Source organism: Camelina sativa, chromosome 18 (genome assembly GCF_000633955.1).
Source record: "Camelina sativa cultivar DH55 chromosome 18, Cs, whole genome shotgun sequence".
Taxonomy (NCBI): Eukaryota; Viridiplantae; Streptophyta; class Magnoliopsida; order Brassicales; family Brassicaceae; genus Camelina; species Camelina sativa.
In genome coordinates this window covers 16,027,569-16,045,875 of record NC_025702.1, presented here as the reverse complement: position 1 = coordinate 16,045,875, position 18,307 = coordinate 16,027,569, and the positions used below count along the sequence as shown (strand labels likewise).

At 35.5% G+C, this 18,307-nt stretch overlaps 2 protein-coding genes across 2 annotated transcripts; one reads left to right on the top strand and one right to left on the bottom strand.

Moving 5' to 3' along the window:
• LOC104761937 (SNF2 domain-containing protein CLASSY 1) lies at positions 100-8,502 on the bottom strand. Its single transcript, XM_010485126.2, has 15 exons — positions 8,412-8,502; positions 8,203-8,321; positions 7,913-8,115; positions 7,418-7,524; positions 7,089-7,242; positions 6,742-6,859; positions 6,596-6,658; positions 6,432-6,483; positions 6,004-6,190; positions 5,005-5,475; positions 4,489-4,582; positions 4,124-4,368; positions 2,502-3,908; positions 2,291-2,428; positions 100-2,206 (listed from the first exon to the last, which is right to left on the bottom strand). Exons 11-15 carry the CDS (start codon positions 4,535-4,537, stop codon positions 266-268), a joined length of 3,780 nt encoding a protein of 1,259 aa, XP_010483428.1. The 5' UTR covers positions 4,538-4,582; positions 5,005-5,475; positions 6,004-6,190; positions 6,432-6,483; positions 6,596-6,658; positions 6,742-6,859; positions 7,089-7,242; positions 7,418-7,524; positions 7,913-8,115; positions 8,203-8,321; positions 8,412-8,502; the 3' UTR covers positions 100-265.
• LOC104761938 (peroxidase 67-like) lies at positions 15,233-17,905 on the top strand. Its single transcript, XM_010485134.2, has 3 exons — positions 15,233-15,507; positions 15,619-15,810; positions 17,168-17,905. Exons 1-3 carry the CDS (start codon positions 15,298-15,300, stop codon positions 17,726-17,728), a joined length of 963 nt encoding a protein of 320 aa, XP_010483436.1. The 5' UTR covers positions 15,233-15,297; the 3' UTR covers positions 17,729-17,905.

The following is an 18,307-nucleotide window of genomic DNA, read 5'->3' as shown; positions in this document are numbered from 1 at the left end:
TCTAATTATGTTTTGTATCTAGCCTGTATTTATAATCACCATGTTATTAAATTGTAGTCTAATAATATAAATGATAACAATAAATTCACCACAATGAACTGTTTAATTATCTTATTTGGAGGTTGCTTTATCAAACAAGAGTATGAATGGGTTACACAAACTTTTGATACAAGATAAGTTTATTTATTACAATACAACAAGCTGTTAAAGAAGCATCATTAAATGCATGGTGAAACAGAAAACTTGAACGGTAAAAGTTACGCAATTAGCCACCTGTTGAAGCTTTTTCATTCTTCATGATCATATGGAATGATTTGACTTTGTCTTCCTCCACGATTTCTCTAAGAACATCGTCCTCAATCTTCTCAGCTTGCCACTGAGATGGGTCCGCCACAAATTCTTCGCTGAAAATCATACTTGAGACCCACTCTTTCCAGGTTGTCCTCCTGTATTTGTCTTCCTCAAGTGTTCCTCTGGACAAGAGCTGGTAAACGTACACCACTTTCTGCTGTCCCGGTCTGAATGCACGTGCGATTGCTTGCTTTGTCTTAGAAGGATTCCACTCTGAATCAAGCATGATCACCCGTGATGCAGCGGTTAGACTGATGCCTTCTGCACAGGCCGTGATCGAAGCGAGCAGAACACGGGACTGGCCTCCTGGTTCTTCGAATTTGTCTATCACTCTGCCTCTCTCAAACAGCTCAAGATCCCCTGTCAAGGTCAGGAGCTCTCGGCCTCTCTTCCACCTGAAAATATTCTCAAACAGCTCAAGAAACAGGCGAATCGGCGCAATGTTGTGGCAAAATATGAGGATTTTCTCCCTCTTGACCACCCGGAACACGAGGTTAAGCACGAACATGACTTTTGATCCTTTCTTTGCATCGTGCTTGAGCTTCTCAATCTCGGAAAGCTCCTGAGGATTGAGAAATTTGGTGCAACAGGCAGTGGTTTTGACCAACCAAGGATGGATAGCTGCTAACGTTATGAGTAACTCGAGCTCGAGTGGATATCCATGGTAAGTCGACATTATGTTCTGAAGTTTGGTAAGAGTTCTGTGCTGTATATCTGTGGAGTTCATCAACAATGTGTAAATCTGCAAACCTGGGAGAACGTCACCACTTCCGCTTCCGCTTCCGTTCCCTTCATAGTTATCGATGAAACCACTGGTCATATTCCTCAACATGTTGAGACCTTGCAAGCGCTCATCGCCCACTTTTGTGTCAATCTTCTTGGCTATAATGTCGAGGAAGAATTTCCGAGCTCTATTTTCAAGCAAGTGAGGCGCCTTTTGCTCAGTTTGGTTTGTCTGGAACTTCTGATCCAACTCAACTAGAACCTCGTGAACAAACTTGGGTCTAGCCAAGCACAAAGTGTTGAAGTACTCACAGAAGTTGTTCTGAAACAATGTGCCCGAAAGCAGAATCCTCAGATCAGTATCAACTTTCATCAAGGCCTTTCGTAATCTCGACTTGGTACTCCTCGGGTTATGTCCCTCGTCTAGAACCAGTAATCCAGGAGACTCTCTCAGTACTTTAGCCATGTATTTTCTATGAGCAAACTTTGAATCTTCCCTCATCAATGTTAGAAACGATGTGTAACCCATTACAAGAACACTAGGCTGTGCATGCCATTTCTGGATTTTGTCGAGACAGTCAAGAACATGCATAACATCTTGGCTCGGTTTTGGAATTCCCTCGATCTGAATGGTGTTCTCTTTGGCCACACAGTAGGTTCTACGACCATGGAGCAAGTGAACGGGTACCGGAATCTCCCATTTGATGAACTCCTTGTACCATGTGTACAAGGTTGTTTTCGGAGCAAGAACCAATGGCCTTTTACCCGGAAATATCTTCAAGTAGCTTGCAAGAAAAGCTATGATCAGAAATGTTTTGCCTGCTCCAGGAGTATGAGAAATCACGCACCCACCTATCTTCTCTGAACTCGGATCCATCATCGCGGGAACCACTGACCCGGCTAGGTTCCTCCAGAGAAACTCAAAAGCTTTTTTCTGGTGTAAATGCAGTTTTCTCTCAAGCTGAGGTATAAGAGACCAAACATTGTCACTTTCTTCAGCGGAGGGCATATCTGAGGAAGCAACTGGTATAGTGTAATTATGACTCTCAGCTCCATCTTGGTTCACTTTAGTAGTATTTATGTCATCTTCGTTGACTTGCTTAGTCTCTGTCGTCCATTTCTTGTGATGCGCCTATTGAAAATCAAACCACCAAAAAATTACTAATTCATCAAAAATAGATAACATGATAATGTCTTTCCCAGACTTTCCACTTACAAAAGGTGCAGAAACATGTTTCATCTCAGTTCCTACATGACCACACAATCTGCAACACATTCCGATTTCTTCATTCAATTCATAATCATGTTCACAACCACCGAGTGCTTTATGGAACGCCTCGTTATCCACTCTCACCTGAAATTTTGAATCAACTATATATAAGACACAAGTTTCGGAAGATATCAAAAGATTTCCAAAAAGAATCTACCTCATTGTCATCAAGAATGTAAGAAGAAGCCAAGCATAGTTCCATTTCCCTCCATAGCATCTCGTTCTCTGACGTCTCTTCCTCATCATCATCCTCACTCGAACTTTTTTCGGCTTCCATGGAAGAGCTTGCAGCGTTCTTTAACCCCATCAACTGCTCAACAACATTGGTCGCTTCGTTCTTGGCTGCAATTGTAGAATCAATTCTACTCATGTACGAGTCTATCAGCTTGTTATACGCACCTGCGCTCAATGTTCTCTTCTTATAAATCTGTGGTTCCTCGGAAACTCCGGTGTTCCCAGAAACAGACCGTATTCGGGAATGCTGTCCATTTGTTTTTTGAACCACATTCCTGAGGGGTCCATTCCAACATAGATCAGATTCCATCTCGTCCATTTCAAACTTCTTATTTTTCCCATATTTTGCTGCTTTACTACGATACTTATCTATCTCATCCATCAAATGACTTCCAGAGGAACCACCACACAAACTATTTGCATTGAAACCAAACTGTTCCAACGGTATAGGTTCAAAGACGGGAGTGAAGGGAATAACCGAAAGCTCGCGATTTCTACCAATTCTCTCTGTTTTTTTCCTCTTCTTCATCTCTGTTTTGTCTATCAAAACAATCTCTCTTCGCTTATCCTTACTTAATCCCTTTGTGCTTCCCTTTTTTCCAAGTAATTGCGATAACGGTAAGTATAAATCGTCATCGGTATCTCTATCATCATCACATTCTTCTTCGTCATAATCTTCATCATCATCACTTAAATCAGTCCATGTGCTGTACCTATATGGCATCATCCTTACCCATCCATCCTTTGAATCTGGCTGACTCTCAGAGTCAGCGAATCTATCAGGCCGCCCACTTCTTCTCTTGGATCGACGCAGCTCCATTACCTCCTCTTCGATCTCCTGCTTTACATCAGTATCTTGATGAGTATCCTCAGCTGGATTGAACAAAACAACTTTGGACATGAAAACACCGTCTTCCACCGTGATGTTCATTGCACTCAAAGAGCTACTAGAGCATTCATCCGCCACAATCTGATAAACCATCTTCTCGTGAAAGGTTCTGATCTGAAACACAATGTTTTTCAAAACTGATGTAACAAGCAACCAAGAAACATCAGGCAAGAACTTTCCCAGATTTAGTCTTGTCTTCACCAGCGAAGTACAGTCCTCAGAGTTTCTCCATCTGTAGTAGCGGTCCAAGCTTTGTTCCTTGCAAAGCTTCTGGAGTATAGAGATTTGGTTAAGCCCCATCAGTACCGAAGCTCTATTCATTCTATGTTTCTCCGAACCGATGCAGCCTTGGTCTATATACACACTAACATGGAATATACACAAGCATTCAGATTCATGAGGCTTCCTCTCTATAGATAATATCCTTGCATCCACCCAAACCTACACCAAACACACAAAAATGTCTCAAAACAACAGCCAAAATGCGTACATATTTGAAGATTGTTATATCTTTTATATACATTTTACTATAACTAAGGATGAGCTTTGGAACCGACAGAAGAGTTCTACACTTTTACTAGATCGGCTTCTTAACTTTTAAACAGAGGCAGATATGTTCTTGAAAGTGTAAATGATGTTGAAGGATGTGAATGTACCGGCTCTGTAGTCTCTTCATCCACAGTGACATCTTTCTGATAGAGAACGCAAACATCCAGACCAGGTCTTAGAAAAGATGTACAATCGACCAAAGTGGCCTTTCTTGATCTAAGACGAAGCCTCTGAAATGGTCTTATATCATCCAACACTTGTCCGTTCTCCAAGAGAGGCATCGTCATCGCTCCATTCTCGATCCTTAAGTACTCCACGGCCTTCCATGTCCCCGAGCAGAACACCTCGAAAGCTGCCATAACAGACAAAATAGAGCAGATAAGTAGATAAAAACATGATCTATCAAAGGCTGTGCCTCAATGCAGAACACTTAAGGTAAAATAGGAATCATAAATCTTTCCAAAAGACTTACGACATTGATTAAATGGATGGTTGAAGTCAAAGTAATGCTTTCTCTTCATATTATTTCCCCTTTAAGGATCACTTCTTGAGCCACATATGATCTCCTGCAATCAATACATGTACTGCTTCAATAGTATTCATCTACCACTTGATGCATACATATCTTCTTCAGGATCAGGCAAGATATATTTATGTATTCAACTTTATCTCGAGCACCGACAAAGTCACCACATGTTTATTGCAAAACTCAACCAAACCTAGAACATAAACATGATCATATAATGTTATGCGCAAAAGCAGCAATCGTTGCAAATTTTCAATAAAATCACTACTAAAAAGGTAAAAAGCAGACAAAAAGTTTCGTATAGTATGGTCAACAACAACAACAAGAAATAGGAAAAACAAAGCATGATCGAGCTTTTGAAGTGGTTTTTGGAAAACAAAGCATGATCGGTATCAACAACAAACAAAACCCAGAATGAAAAAAACCATAATTTCATGATATGCTAAGCACAAAACCAATCACCTTCAGTGAGTTGATTCCATACAATATTATAGGGTGATAAGATTGGTATATTGTGAACGGATGGGGAAATTAAAGAGAGAACAAAATATGATAAATAGAAAAGGACGGCGAAAAGTAGCGAAGAATTCAATACCACAACCACACACACTCACACAGAATCTTGGGGACTGTGCGACTTTTTCTCCTTTTTGCATGAATTTGCGCAGAATCCATAAAAAGTGAGAGAATAGGAGGGTTTAAGGATAGAGGGTAGTATTGTCATTTCCTCTACCAACTTCTTTATATGGGAAATGAAATAGACGGCTGCGATTTGGTCTGTCTTCTTTACTATCTTTAGATTTTTTTTTTTATACAAAACTGATGAGAGAGAGAAAAAGCGAAGTTGTGTGCATGCCTGCATGGTGGCCTCGTCTGGGTTCCCATTGAGATACCATTCCACATAAATTCATGAATTTAGCATTAAGTTTTATACTGTATTTGCACCCCCACAAAAAAAAAAAAAAAGTAATTAGTTTCTGTATAAATACAATAAACTCGGTTCTCTTTTATAGTATGAGTTTCTGGTGTTAAAAGACTAGATGAGTGGCCGATTTTCGCAACAGGATTTAACGAATTTGAAGATTTATGTTTTTTTTTTTTTTTTGAAAAATATCAAAGTGGTTTGCGAATATAGGTAAGTAAATCAATGAGCGTATTTCTTGGAAAGTAGAGTATGTACTTCGTAATCCCGGTTTTTTCGTAATGTAAGAAGTTTACTCGCTAGACATAAAAAAAATCGGATTTTGCATATTTGTAAAAAATTAACAATGCTTGTGACAAAAATCCAAATAAAACATGACCTTTTGTTAGATTTTCTCAATTCTCAACAAAAACTTTAGGGGTACTAAAAAAATTGTAGTTCATTATCGTAACCTAGTGGGAAAGCTACTATTCCATTTAATTTGTAAAATAGAAGAATCACAAAGCTAAATCATATCAATCATGACACAAGAAGACTACCTGACATGATGACATCCAAGTGTATGAATCCAAAATAGAAATAAATGAGACACTGCATCGCGGCAAGAAAAAGAACATGCATGAGAAAATCAAACCCGGCACCAGTGACAACATTAGTCATGACATCATACGTAGCTCGCCAAACATCTCTACTATTGTCCAGTATCAACTTCTTGTACTCAAATATCTGGACAAGCACGACAAAAGTAGCCAAATCAATTGTGGAAAGTGAACAACTAAATGCAATGTAACGTGAGAAAAGAGTGCTCCAAGGCAAAGACTAATTCGAGCCAATTCCATAAGCGTAAGTGATATCCCCAATCCTGATACTATTACCATATCTATATAACATCAAACTTAATACAACTTCTAAAGATAAGGGTTTCTTCCTTGTTAAAGAAAACATTAATGTAAACTAAGTAACATACCATTGTGGAATTATTGGCAAAAGTTCCTTGCCTTTCTTTTGCTTAATCGGTTCTGACATGGAAGCAAGAGCTTTAATCAGTTGAAACAAACACATCACAATCAAGAAAACTCAGAAATAGCAGGTCTTGTAGTTGATTGAATAACCAGGAAAGCCGTTAGTTACCTTTGTTGTAGGGTCTTTCCTTGAAAGCCGTTGCAAGTGTTGGGCAACCTCACTATCCTAATCCTACATATTCCATCCACAAATATGAGAAACTAGCAAACAAGTAGGCAGAAAGAAACAAACGAAGAAGGACAGGCAGAACATACCAAGAAGGGAGCAGAATCTTTGTTTGACATAGAAGTTTCGAAGCTAGGGCTACCGACATAGCCACCAAAACGTACGGCTGCAGCTGCAGAGGCAGACGGCAACAAAGAAGCAGCCAAGCTGTTCAGAAAAAGCTCAATTCAGTACCGCACAACGAAGCATAGACTGGAAAAGACAAGTTTTGATTCAGAATAAATGTTTGCAGAGCCAGATTTAACAGGTTCGCGATGCAATATATACGTGTGACCAACGCCACCAAAGATGACGATATCATCTGAATTCCACGGAAAATAAGACATTGGAAAAGAAAAATTGCACAATAGCATGAAGAATCACTGAGATGAAGTACCTGCTGGTACATTTCTTCTAATTCATCTGAAGCAAGTACTTTATCAGATAAATTTTGGGGTGTAAGTTTGAGATTTTACTCCAGATAAGCAAAAAATCTCAGCTGAACATAAATTCAAGGCGTGCAATCTCTTTTCCTGTGCAGGGAATGCTGCCTATTTGAAGATTAGACAGCTAAATGAAAATATGAATATTAATGCTATAAAAGAACTAAGAGGTTACTAATCTAATAATAATACAAGAGAGTTTATCATAGAAAGTGTGCATCCAAACATTAAAAAAAGAAAATAGCCTCCACCAAGAAAACTGAATTAGGAAATGAGAGCCAACCTGCAAAGACGACTTTGCTGCTTGAGAAACTTAAGATGCCAGGTCAAACTGTGAAAACCACCAGGGCCCCATTAATTATAGACTTAAGATGAGGTGCTAAATCTCTCCTGTAACACGTAAGAAACTAAGAATTAATACAGAATACAAAAACATAGAGGGACAAGGCATAATATCGAAGCATTGACATGCATGCTAAGAAAATATCAAGACACATTCCCTATTTGATGCAGAGTTTGGGAGAACCTCAAAGCTAAAATCATATTACTCAAATGACGTCATGCGTAAGCTAAATATTGAGCAACCGAATGCACTGCAACGTGAGAAAGATTGTGAGCAACAATGCTACAAGGAAAAGAATAATTTGAGCTAATTCCATCAGCGTGATTGATATCCCTATCTTCAAGATCGAATTTAATACAACTTCTGAAGATAAGGATTTCTTCCTATTTAAAGAAAACATATCACCCCTAGGTTTGTAAAAAAAACGAAACATACCCATTGTGGGATTATTGGCAAGAGTTCCTTGCCTTTCTTTTGCTTTAATCAGTTCTGACAGGGAAGCAAGAGCTTTAATCTGTTGAAACAAACAAAATCACAATCAAGAAAAGCAGGTCTCGTAGTCGATTGAATAACCCTTTTGTTGTAGGGTCTTTCCTAGGAAGACGTTGCAAGTGTTGGGAAACCTCACTATCCAAATCCTACAATTCCCATCATATCCACAAAATATGAGAAACTGGCAAAACAAGTAGGCAGAAACAAACGAAGAGGGGACAGGCACAACATACCAAGAAGGGGATTACGGTCTTCGTTTGATACACAAGTTTCGAATCTAGAGCTACCGACATAGCCGCCAAAACCGACGGCTGCAGTTGCAGAGCCAGATGGCAACAGAGAAGCTGCCAAGCTGTTCAGAAAGCTCAATTTCAGTACCGAACCCAACGAAGCATAGACTCGAAAAGATAAAATCGCGAGGAGCGATTGAAGGAATATTCACCTTCTGCTGGAAGGTCGAGCCTTGCTCCTTGCAGAATCTCCTTTGGGCCATCTCGTCCTAGTCTAGACGACTGCGTTGTAGAGGAATAACGCGGAGAGAGAGAGAGAGAGAGAGAGAGAGAGAGAGAGAGAGAGAGGTCTTAGCGGTCTAGCAAAGGAGGGAGCGGTGGCGGTACGGTCGTCGCCGTGGTAGAGAGCTTAGCTGATTGGTCTTGGATTCGCTGAGCCAGGCCCAATTACTTACGGCCCAAGTAGTTCTACTAACAATATCGATACTTCTTTAACAATATCGATACTTATTTAACAAATCGCGTTTAAATAATCACATTTGAAATCTTACGATCAATTCAATTATTAACGTTTTGAGTTGAGGTATATCATCATGACATCATTAGTTTTGTTACCGTATATTCATGATGAACGTTTACAAAGCGAGAAAAATAAAAAGTTTACACACTCTCAATATACCAAAAGAACTCTATAGTCTCTTGAGCTTGAGATACCTATAATTAAAAAAAGTTTACAGATATCCAGGACGTGCCCGATGTACGAGTTTTAAAGTTTTATAAATAAAATTTAATTTAACAAAAATATGTTAAGATTTGTTGTAGGTTATTTTTAAATTTTGTTTTGCTATAGTACACTGATTTATATCCATTTACAAATTTTTGATTTATGTTACCATTAAAAGTGTATTTTTTACACATAAGTACACTATATGCTACAAATATATTCTTTATCACCACCTAGAAAAATATTTTTCATCACAATAGTGTATGACCAACCATGGAGAGAACCTCGGTTCCGTCCTCCTCCTTTATGGAAAGAATCTTGTGTTCACATTCCTCCACCATAAAAAGAATCTTGGGTCCACCTTCCTCCCTTGGAGAGATAATCTTGCATGCGTCAAACCTCCTCCACCATGGAGAGAACCTCGGCTCTGCCATCCTCATATGTGGAGAGAATATGTTCACGTCTTATAGCTATCTCAAAGTCGCATGCTCCGACAACCAATGAAACTAAAAGCCATTTTCCAACGTCACAAAATCTTTTGATAGTAACTAATATTAAATTTCTCAATGTATTCTTGGAAGAGTCTTTGACACATCATGATGTAGCCTTTGTCTTCGAGCTCCTATGGATCTATCAAAAACGGTTTATGTCTTTAATTTATCTATCTATGTTTGTTGTAAGCTTGTGTTTGATTAGTCTATTTTATCTAACCATTAGGTTGATAAGGTTTTACTCTTTATCTTCGCTTGGGATTGAATGAATGGTAAAAATTATGTTTGTATAAAAAAATATTTGTGACCAACCAATCAAAGTTGAGAAATTAGAAGAAAATTCATTTGACATAATTAAAGAAATAACAAAATTATAAGCACAGTAATACTTCCTCCGTTTCATAATATAGGACGTTTTAGAGAGATTTTTTGTTTCATAATATAGGATGTTTTCAAGTTTCTATGCAACATTTTGGTTAAGTTAATATTATTTCATATGCAGTATTGTTTATGATTGGTTGAACTTTTAAAAAGTAAACATTTTTTAATTTGTGTGCTTTTGTTAAAACATCCTACATTTTGAAACGGAGGGAGTATATGAATCTCAAATCAAAAATGAAGATATATATTAAATAAAACAATCTAAAAATACTATAATAAATTTTAAAATACATTATTAGAAAGAGAATACACATAAATTAATCTTACATTTTTTTTGGGATAACATATTAATCTTACTTATTACAAACTGAAAAATGACAAAATAAAAAAAAATTGGTTAAAAAAAATATGAAAAATTTACCTTTCCATTAAAACTTCCTTACCAATAAAACAAAGTTTAAAGCAGCATTTATGTTTCAATGAATTAGATCCACCGTTTATAAAATATTAACATCTTTGTACATTTAAACAAAAATTGCAGGGGTGTGATGCATTAGTTTTACTCGATGACACTAGCACGTTTGTCGGAGAAAAATCTGCCGGCCCCAACAACAACACTCTTCGAGGATGTGAAGTCATTGACAGGATCAAGACAGAAGTTGAAGCTATTTTGCCCAAGCGAGGTCGCTGCACGCGACTCAGTCGTATTGGTAAACTCTATTTTTTTACATATATATTATGGCCACTAATTTTTAAAACATGTAAACTTTTGAATATCTCTGATTTTATTTTGTAAAACAATTTCAAGAAAAAACTTATAATACTTGGGGCCTTAATTATATGTTTTCAGAAAGTTTAAATACATCAACTATAATGTTTAACAATTTATTACACATGGTCTTTTTTTTTTTTTGTTAAAAGGCTTTCAATTAAAATGCATAAAAAGTAATACAAAGGTATGATTTGTAGATCATATAATTTTTGAAAGTAAAATAATAGGAGGTTATATAATGAAGCATATTCTAAAAGGAGAGAAAAATAGAACTAGTGGAAACTGGAAAGTTAATCGTCTAGCTATTTTTGGATTGATCATCTAGCTATTACACATGGTCTTCACATGATTTAAAATGGTCTAAGCTCTCGTGTATGTAACCACTAGTTTGAAAACATGTGCAAGTGGAACTTTTGAATCTCTCTGATTTTATTTTGTAAAACTATTTCAAGAAAAAAAAAATATAAATTGGGACCTTAATTATGTTTTCAGAAAGTTTAAATACATCAAATGTAATTTAGGTGATTGGGAGAAAGAATGAAAAGGAGCCCTTCACAGTAAGTGATAGACAAGTAACTCCACCTAATAATATATAGTTTGTTTGTTAACCTCTCACTATCACTTTAAAAACAAAATCAAGCCGGTCCAAAGATAGTGAAGATTCTAAAACAATTTTCTTAATGTTGTCACAGACTGCTTTTACTAAAACTCTATCAATTCATTATGATTATTAAAAAAAATGTTTTGTCAATTGTTTCATATGTTTGCTTGTTCTTTGCTTATTATTTGCTTAAATTTAACGAAATCCAAGTAAAAAACAAGTAAAAATACAAGCAAAACATATGAAACAATTGATAAAATAATGTAAGTTTAAAACTTTAATATTGATGATTTAAAAAACTATATAATTGTTATAATTGCAAACTAAATTAAAGAATGTAGCTATATAGAATAATATTCTAAAAACTACACATCCTCTTGATCTCGGCTCTCCAGGAAGTTTTGATAGTAGTTACTTCATGCAGCTACTTCTCACATCGGACCAAGTCCTGTTTAACAGTGGTTCAACGTACACCATCGTCCTATCTTACAGTCGGAGTCGACATGCTTTCTATCGGAACTTTATTAGTGTGATCATCAAGATGGGCGATATCGGCCCCTTAACTAGATCCCATGGTGAGATCCGGAAAAATTGTCGGAAACCCAACTAATTTGGGCCAACTAGGTCGGGAGAAAGAATGAAAAAAATTGTAGAGCCCCTCACTGTAAGTAATAGACAATTCCACCTAACAATAGTTTGTTTGTTAACCTCTCACTATCACTTTAAAAACAAAATCTACAACCTTTGAAAATTCAACTTCTTACTTTGATTTTCGGCAAACCAAACACCAGAGTATCCTTTTTTCTTCTGTGACTTAGTCAGAAGAAATTGAGGTGTTTATCTTGGATTTGAGTTGTTTGTAGTAAGTTGTTTATTGTTTTTGTCCACTGTAAATATCAACGATAATCTTATTTGTTTTTAGTCTTCTAGCTAGTTTCTCGGCTGATAAACTTTCTCAAAACAACATGGTCTTCATATAGTTCATATATATCATAAATCATGTCAATATGTCATAGAGTTGCACTATAATCAGTATTTCTATCTCCGTTGGTGGGTGTGGCAGCCGCAAACGATCAAACTTATAAATTGTAGCAGTTAAAGTCATGATAAATTACTCGTTAGGGTAAATATATTATATATTACTGTCCATTCTAACGCTTAATTTAAAGGCGGCTGGTGTTAGACATCTTTTGATTTCTGGGGTTGGTAAGTACAATATTCCCTCTATTAGAATTACGATGTTTTAGAATTTTTATCAAAATTAAAAAATAATGTATTATTGTTAACTCAAAATAATAAAGAGATAATGTATGCAGTCGTGTGTTTTTTCTGCCACTTGACTTTTTCTAACAATATAATTGTAATCACTAGTATATTAAATGTTCATAATTCTTATTAGTGTATTATCACATTTCTTCTTCCCATTACTCCTCAAAAACATTTAAGTTAAACTTATGTTTACAATTTTAATGATAGAACTAGCTTTTAAAAAAATTAACCTTTTCTTCTTAACAGAGACAGAATTACAGGCGTGTGAATCTCACTCGCGAGTATTTTCTCTCCCAAACTTTTTTTTCTTTTGATCACAAATTCTTACACTGTCGTTGGGGGTTCTCCGTCGATTCCAGTGATGAAGAGAGCCCCAAGGCTCATGGTGCTTCACCCGTTAACTGCTACATCAACAAGGTAAAGCTATCTGATCAAAATCAAGGGAGAAGTGGAAGGGAGAAGTTTTCCTCGACACACCAATAGTAAGAACTCTATCGGCGATGCTGCAACGTGGAGTAGAAGAGAGAGATTCACAGCAAGGATCGAGAGAGGAAGGTGGTTAGATCTGAAGATTGGAGATTCTACGGCTAGGAGGAGCTAAGCCACCGTCGAAGGTTTCAGATCTACTCCCTACTGCCTTTCTCTCTCACATATGAGCATGTATCTCTTCGACAATAGAAGCTTGGCTCTCTTCTTCCTCCTCAAAGCTGCTCTATGGTGGTGGGATGGCAACGGATCTTGGATCACCATCTCCGTTTGACTTACGTCATCCAGACTCACCGGAGATCCTGTTTCGATGAGCATCCGCAATATTATGGACGACAACTTCAACTGAGTTCTTCAGTTGGGGATTAGGGTAAAAGAGCGACCGGTTTGATTCCGTTCGTGAATAAACCCGGTTCAATTTTGATTTACGATTTTGCTTGGTTTGATGTATGTGGTTTAGGCCCAATGAGATTGTATTGGACCTAAATCCGGAAATAGCCCATTGGACAATTATTTATAAAATTAAATACATTTAAGAGAAAAAAAAAAGTAGCTTTTAAAAACGAAAATTTTAGAACCAAAACTTATGTTTCTCCAAACTAAATTTATGAAAACTAAAATAATTAAGTTCCATTGATATTCTAATATATTGACATAAACTTACATCATTTACTTAAAATTATCTATGGCTTTGAATAGATAAAAATCAAAATTTACCACCTCAAAGTAATGAAAGAATTTTTTTTATATGATATGATTCAAAAATCAAAGTCCAGCCATAGAACAAGAACAAGAACAAGAAAATGATCCTCATATAGTCATATGAATTTTGGTAATTTTATTATTTATTATTTTTTTTGATTATATTATTTTGTTCTGTAATGTTTGTTATTCTTCATAGGTTGATATATGGGTATACGTTGAACTTTTATCATTATGCGTTTCATAGAACATGCAAGTTTGGATATTATTGACTCTATATCCATTAGTATGTCTTTATTTATTGATACGAACATGCAGTTTTTTTTTCTTTTTCCTTCAACATGCTGTTTTATTTCTTTTAATAGGAGTAGTTTAAATACTTTATTTCTTTTAATAGGAGTAATATATTTTGCGACAGGAGCAAGTACTAATAGGAGTAACAATTTGTAGAGATAAAAGTAGCTGTGAACAAAGATTTTTATTCTGAACAAACTAATCCTAAGACTTTTTTAATTTATAACTATCAATTTATATTAAGAATAAAAAGTTGAAGGGCTGAGAATGTCGTGGATGCATGGATGGAAGGACAGCTGCTTCTGCCTAACTCATCCTCTCCAAATGATATGACCTCTCTGCCCTCACATTCTCTCCATCGGTTACGTCCACAGTTTATTTGTAGGAAACAAAATGTACTTGAGAAATGAACGACCGATATCGATCGAGTGGAATCACAAAACAACCGATGTCGGTCAACATTGTAGAAAGACCGAGAAGACATTGTAGATATTTTTGAATGTATAATATTTATACGTTTAGCTAATTATTGTATTTTGTAACTTCATATTTATGGTGTTTAGTAAAATTATTCTACAACTTCTTTTAGGGATCTCATCAACTTACCAAAAATTGATATTAATTACCATAAATTGTTCTGATCCAAAGTCGATGTGATCCATTATCATCTTAATTAAGAAACATATTAGAAATCTTACCTCGGAAATAAAATGAGACCTAAGATATAACTGATCAAATTTGAAGTAGAAAACTTTGGATGGAATCAGTTTGGGTTCAAATTGGATGGTGTGTGATCTGTCTGTGTTACTCTTCTGATATCATGTGCTTTCAAATTATAATCGAGAAGCTGTGTGAAGCTGATAAAATTAGTGTCCATTTTTTGTCAACTATGAATAATTATGATTAGAGTCCTATATCTATTAGTTCAAAACAAATACTAAAATAATAATGTACATTACTGTGCTAATTATATTATATATATCGCTAATCTTGATATGGCGGCTAGTGATATATGAAGTTTAATAATATATATATGTTCAGATTCAAACGTGTTATATAATGATATACTAATATTAGAGTTTTAATTTACATAACAAGGTATGATTAGTTAGATAAAAAAAAAAGGAAAATGAGCTGAAAAAAGGGGAATGTAAATTAAACATGAATTTGGTAAAGGTGGCGTAAGGATCATGACCCAGTAATATAGTGGACATTCGAGAAGAAACTTTTCTTCGTGAACAAAAACTACCTACGTGCAAGTAAGTTATATATACCCTCTATAAAGTAAAGCCCTCATCAGGTCTCATGAGTGCTTCATCGGCTCAGACAACTCGTAGCTATATCGAGTAAAAAAGGAAACAAAAAACAAATATATAGAATGGAGTACAATAACCAGATAAGTATGTTAAAGATGGTGTTTTTGATGTTGATAATGATGTTGGGGTCTCAGCTGAACAGTGACTATTACAAGGAGAGCTGTCCCACGCTGTTCTATGTCGTGAGACGGGTGCTGCGTCGGGCGGTGGCCAGAGAGCCTCGCATGGGCGCTTCTCTCCTCCGATTATTTTTCCACGACTGTTTCGTCAACGTAAGTTGTTTTCTTATATTTTTTTGAATTAAAAAGGAAGCATGCTTAGCATGTTCCCATGAATTACTCCTACAAATACTGTAAGTAAATGCTAAGAAAATGATTTGACAGGGCTGTGATGGATCTATTTTATTGGATGACACACCGTCATTTCTCGGAGAGAAAACGGCTGGACCTAGCAACAACTCTGTTAGGGGATTCGAGGTGATCGACAAAATCAAGTCAACCGTTGAGAGTCTTTGCCCTGGCATCGTCTCATGTGCTGACCTTCTTGCCATAGCCGCTCGTGACTCCGTTCTCCTAGTTAGCATATTTCCACCTTTTTACTCTCGCCATATATATTATATATGTAGATTGCATTCATCTAAAAACCGGTCCAAAAAGATAGTGAAAGTGAAGATTCAAAAACAATTTTTTTAATGTTGTCACACACTGCTTTTACTAAAAACTCTATCAGTTCATTGTAATTATTAAGAAAATAATTTGTTTTGTCAATTGTTTCATATGTGTTTGCTTGTACAGTAAAACCTCTAAAATTATTAATGTCATGTACCATGACATTTTATTAATTTATAGTGATATTAATTTATAAATAAATTAATATATAGTATTTTATAATATTAAATTAATAATTAATTATAGATATATATTTTAATTATTTAAATTCTTAAAAATTATTAGTTGAGACTATTTTAGCAAAAGAAGATTACATTTTCTGATTTTATAAATTTATTGTTTTAGAATTGAATTTTTCACATTTAGAAAACATTATTGACCATAAATTACAGATACTATAAACAATATCACTTATATACCTGACATATATAAAGTTAAAATTTATGGATAATAATATCAATTATTGTATTTTAATAGCTTATAAAACTATCAAAATGAAAATGATGCATATTTAAATATTAGAAAACTTAAAAAATTAGCTATTTTGTGACATGTTATAGAGTTTTTTTATATCATTATAGGTGGAAATACAATATGACAATTGTTTTATAGATATGAGCTCTTAGAAAAAATCAAAATTTTAAAGCATACATTATTATATCAGCATATATATATATAATTACATGATTATTAATTTATAATATTACTGAGACCATATTTTACATAGGGATTTTTTTGAAAAAAGTATTATCTTATTATCTTATCAAATTATGTTATTTTATACACTGGTCCGACTTGAGTAATTAATTAATTTCTAGTGTTTATTAATTTATAAAGTATTAATTTATAGAGGTTTTACTGTATTTTGCTCATATGTTTGCTCAAACATATAAGCAAAATACAAGCAAACATATGAAACAATTGAACAAAATAATAAAATTGTAGGTAATTTAAAACTTTAATATTGATAATTTAAAATACTATATGATTATTATAGTTACAAACTAAATTAAAGGATATAACTATATATATATTAAATAATACACTAAAAATGGTTTAATGATACTCCTATATGGACTAATCTAGATGGTTTGAGGAGCCATATACCATAATTAGATGCATGCACTGTAGAACTATATAGATATTGTACATTATTTCATCATTTTTTGTGAGAATAAATATCAAAGGCCTTCTCAAATAACTATGTGCTTTTTGTCTCACTAGTCTCAATCCTTAATACCTCTTAACTAATATGACTAAGCAGTTGGGTGGCCCTGGGTGGAGTGTGAAACTTGGTAGACGAGACTCTACGACGGCGAACTTTGCGGCGGCTAACTCTGGCGTCATCCCTTCTCCGATCAGTACCCTGAGCAACCTCATCAACAGGTTTGAAGCTCAAGGTTTGTCCACACGTGACATGGTAGCCCTTTCTGGTGCTCACACCATTGGGAAAGCGAAGTGTTCCACGTTCAGAAATCGTATATACAACGAAAGTAACATCAACCCCTCATTTGCCATGTCAAGAAGGGAGAGGTGCCCTGCCGCCAATGGCTCTGGAGATACCAAGGTAGCCGACCTTGATATCCGCTCTCCTAAAATGTTCGACCACAGCTACTACAAGCAGCTTCTCGGCAACAAGGGGTTGCTTACATCAGACCAGGTTCTGTTCAACAACGGTGCCACCGACTCGCTAGTCGTAACATACAGCCACAGTATCAGAGCATTCTACCGCGACTTTGCTAGGGCCATGGTTAAGATGGGTGACATCAGCCCATTAACCGGATCCAATGGTCAGATTCGCAATAATTGTCGGAGGCCCAATTAAATCTTTACTAATATGAAGGCCATTAGACCCAACAACCATCTCTTCGTCAACTGTTTTTCCTTTTTAATTATATGCATCTTCTTCGTCAACTGTTAAAAATATACATCTGAATAAACATATAAGCAATATAGATATAGCCGAATAAAAGTTTGTGGCGATGCAGTTTTTCCATTTACGTTTGGCTCTATAATATTACTACTATTCAANAAAAAAAAAAAAAAAAAAAAAAAAAAAAAAAAATCAACTGTGTATACATAGCTGATTTGTTCTAAACATTATGCTACGAAATTGTGACAAATGTTATTGAACCAATCAAGCATAAGAAAGAAACCGTATGAGTGATTAAAAAAAACGGGTGGAAAAAGGAGAGCCGTTGGATGAAAAGTGAGTAGGCGAATGAGAGGACAAGTGTAAAAAAGACATAAGGTGGACAAAGACACAGAGGAACAAGTGGCCCTCTGCTCTCTTCTTCTTAATAAAAAAATCTAATTTATTTGTATTTGTTTTTTTTTTGCTGATGTGTGCGTGGACCGCCAATAACGTTTTAACTTCGATTTCATCTCTTCTTCTTCTTCTTCT

Excerpts from the sequence above, each read along its gene's own strand:
- LOC104761937 (XM_010485126.2), bottom strand. The coding sequence starts at position 4,537 with ATGAAGAGAAAGCATTACTTTGACTTCAACCATCCATTTAATCAATGT. Across the intron at positions 2,429-2,501 it reads ACATTCTTGATGACAATGAG|GTGAGAGTGGATAACGAGGC; the intron begins GTAGATTCTTTT and ends TCAAAATTTCAG. Across the intron at positions 2,207-2,290 it reads AACATGTTTCTGCACCTTTT|GCGCATCACAAGAAATGGAC; the intron begins GTAAGTGGAAAG and ends GATTTTCAATAG.
- LOC104761938 (XM_010485134.2), top strand. The coding sequence starts at position 15,298 with ATGGAGTACAATAACCAGATAAGTATGTTAAAGATGGTGTTTTTGATG. Across the intron at positions 15,508-15,618 it reads TCCACGACTGTTTCGTCAAC|GGCTGTGATGGATCTATTTT; the intron begins GTAAGTTGTTTT and ends ATGATTTGACAG. Across the intron at positions 15,811-17,167 it reads CTCGTGACTCCGTTCTCCTA|TTGGGTGGCCCTGGGTGGAG; the intron begins GTTAGCATATTT and ends ATGACTAAGCAG.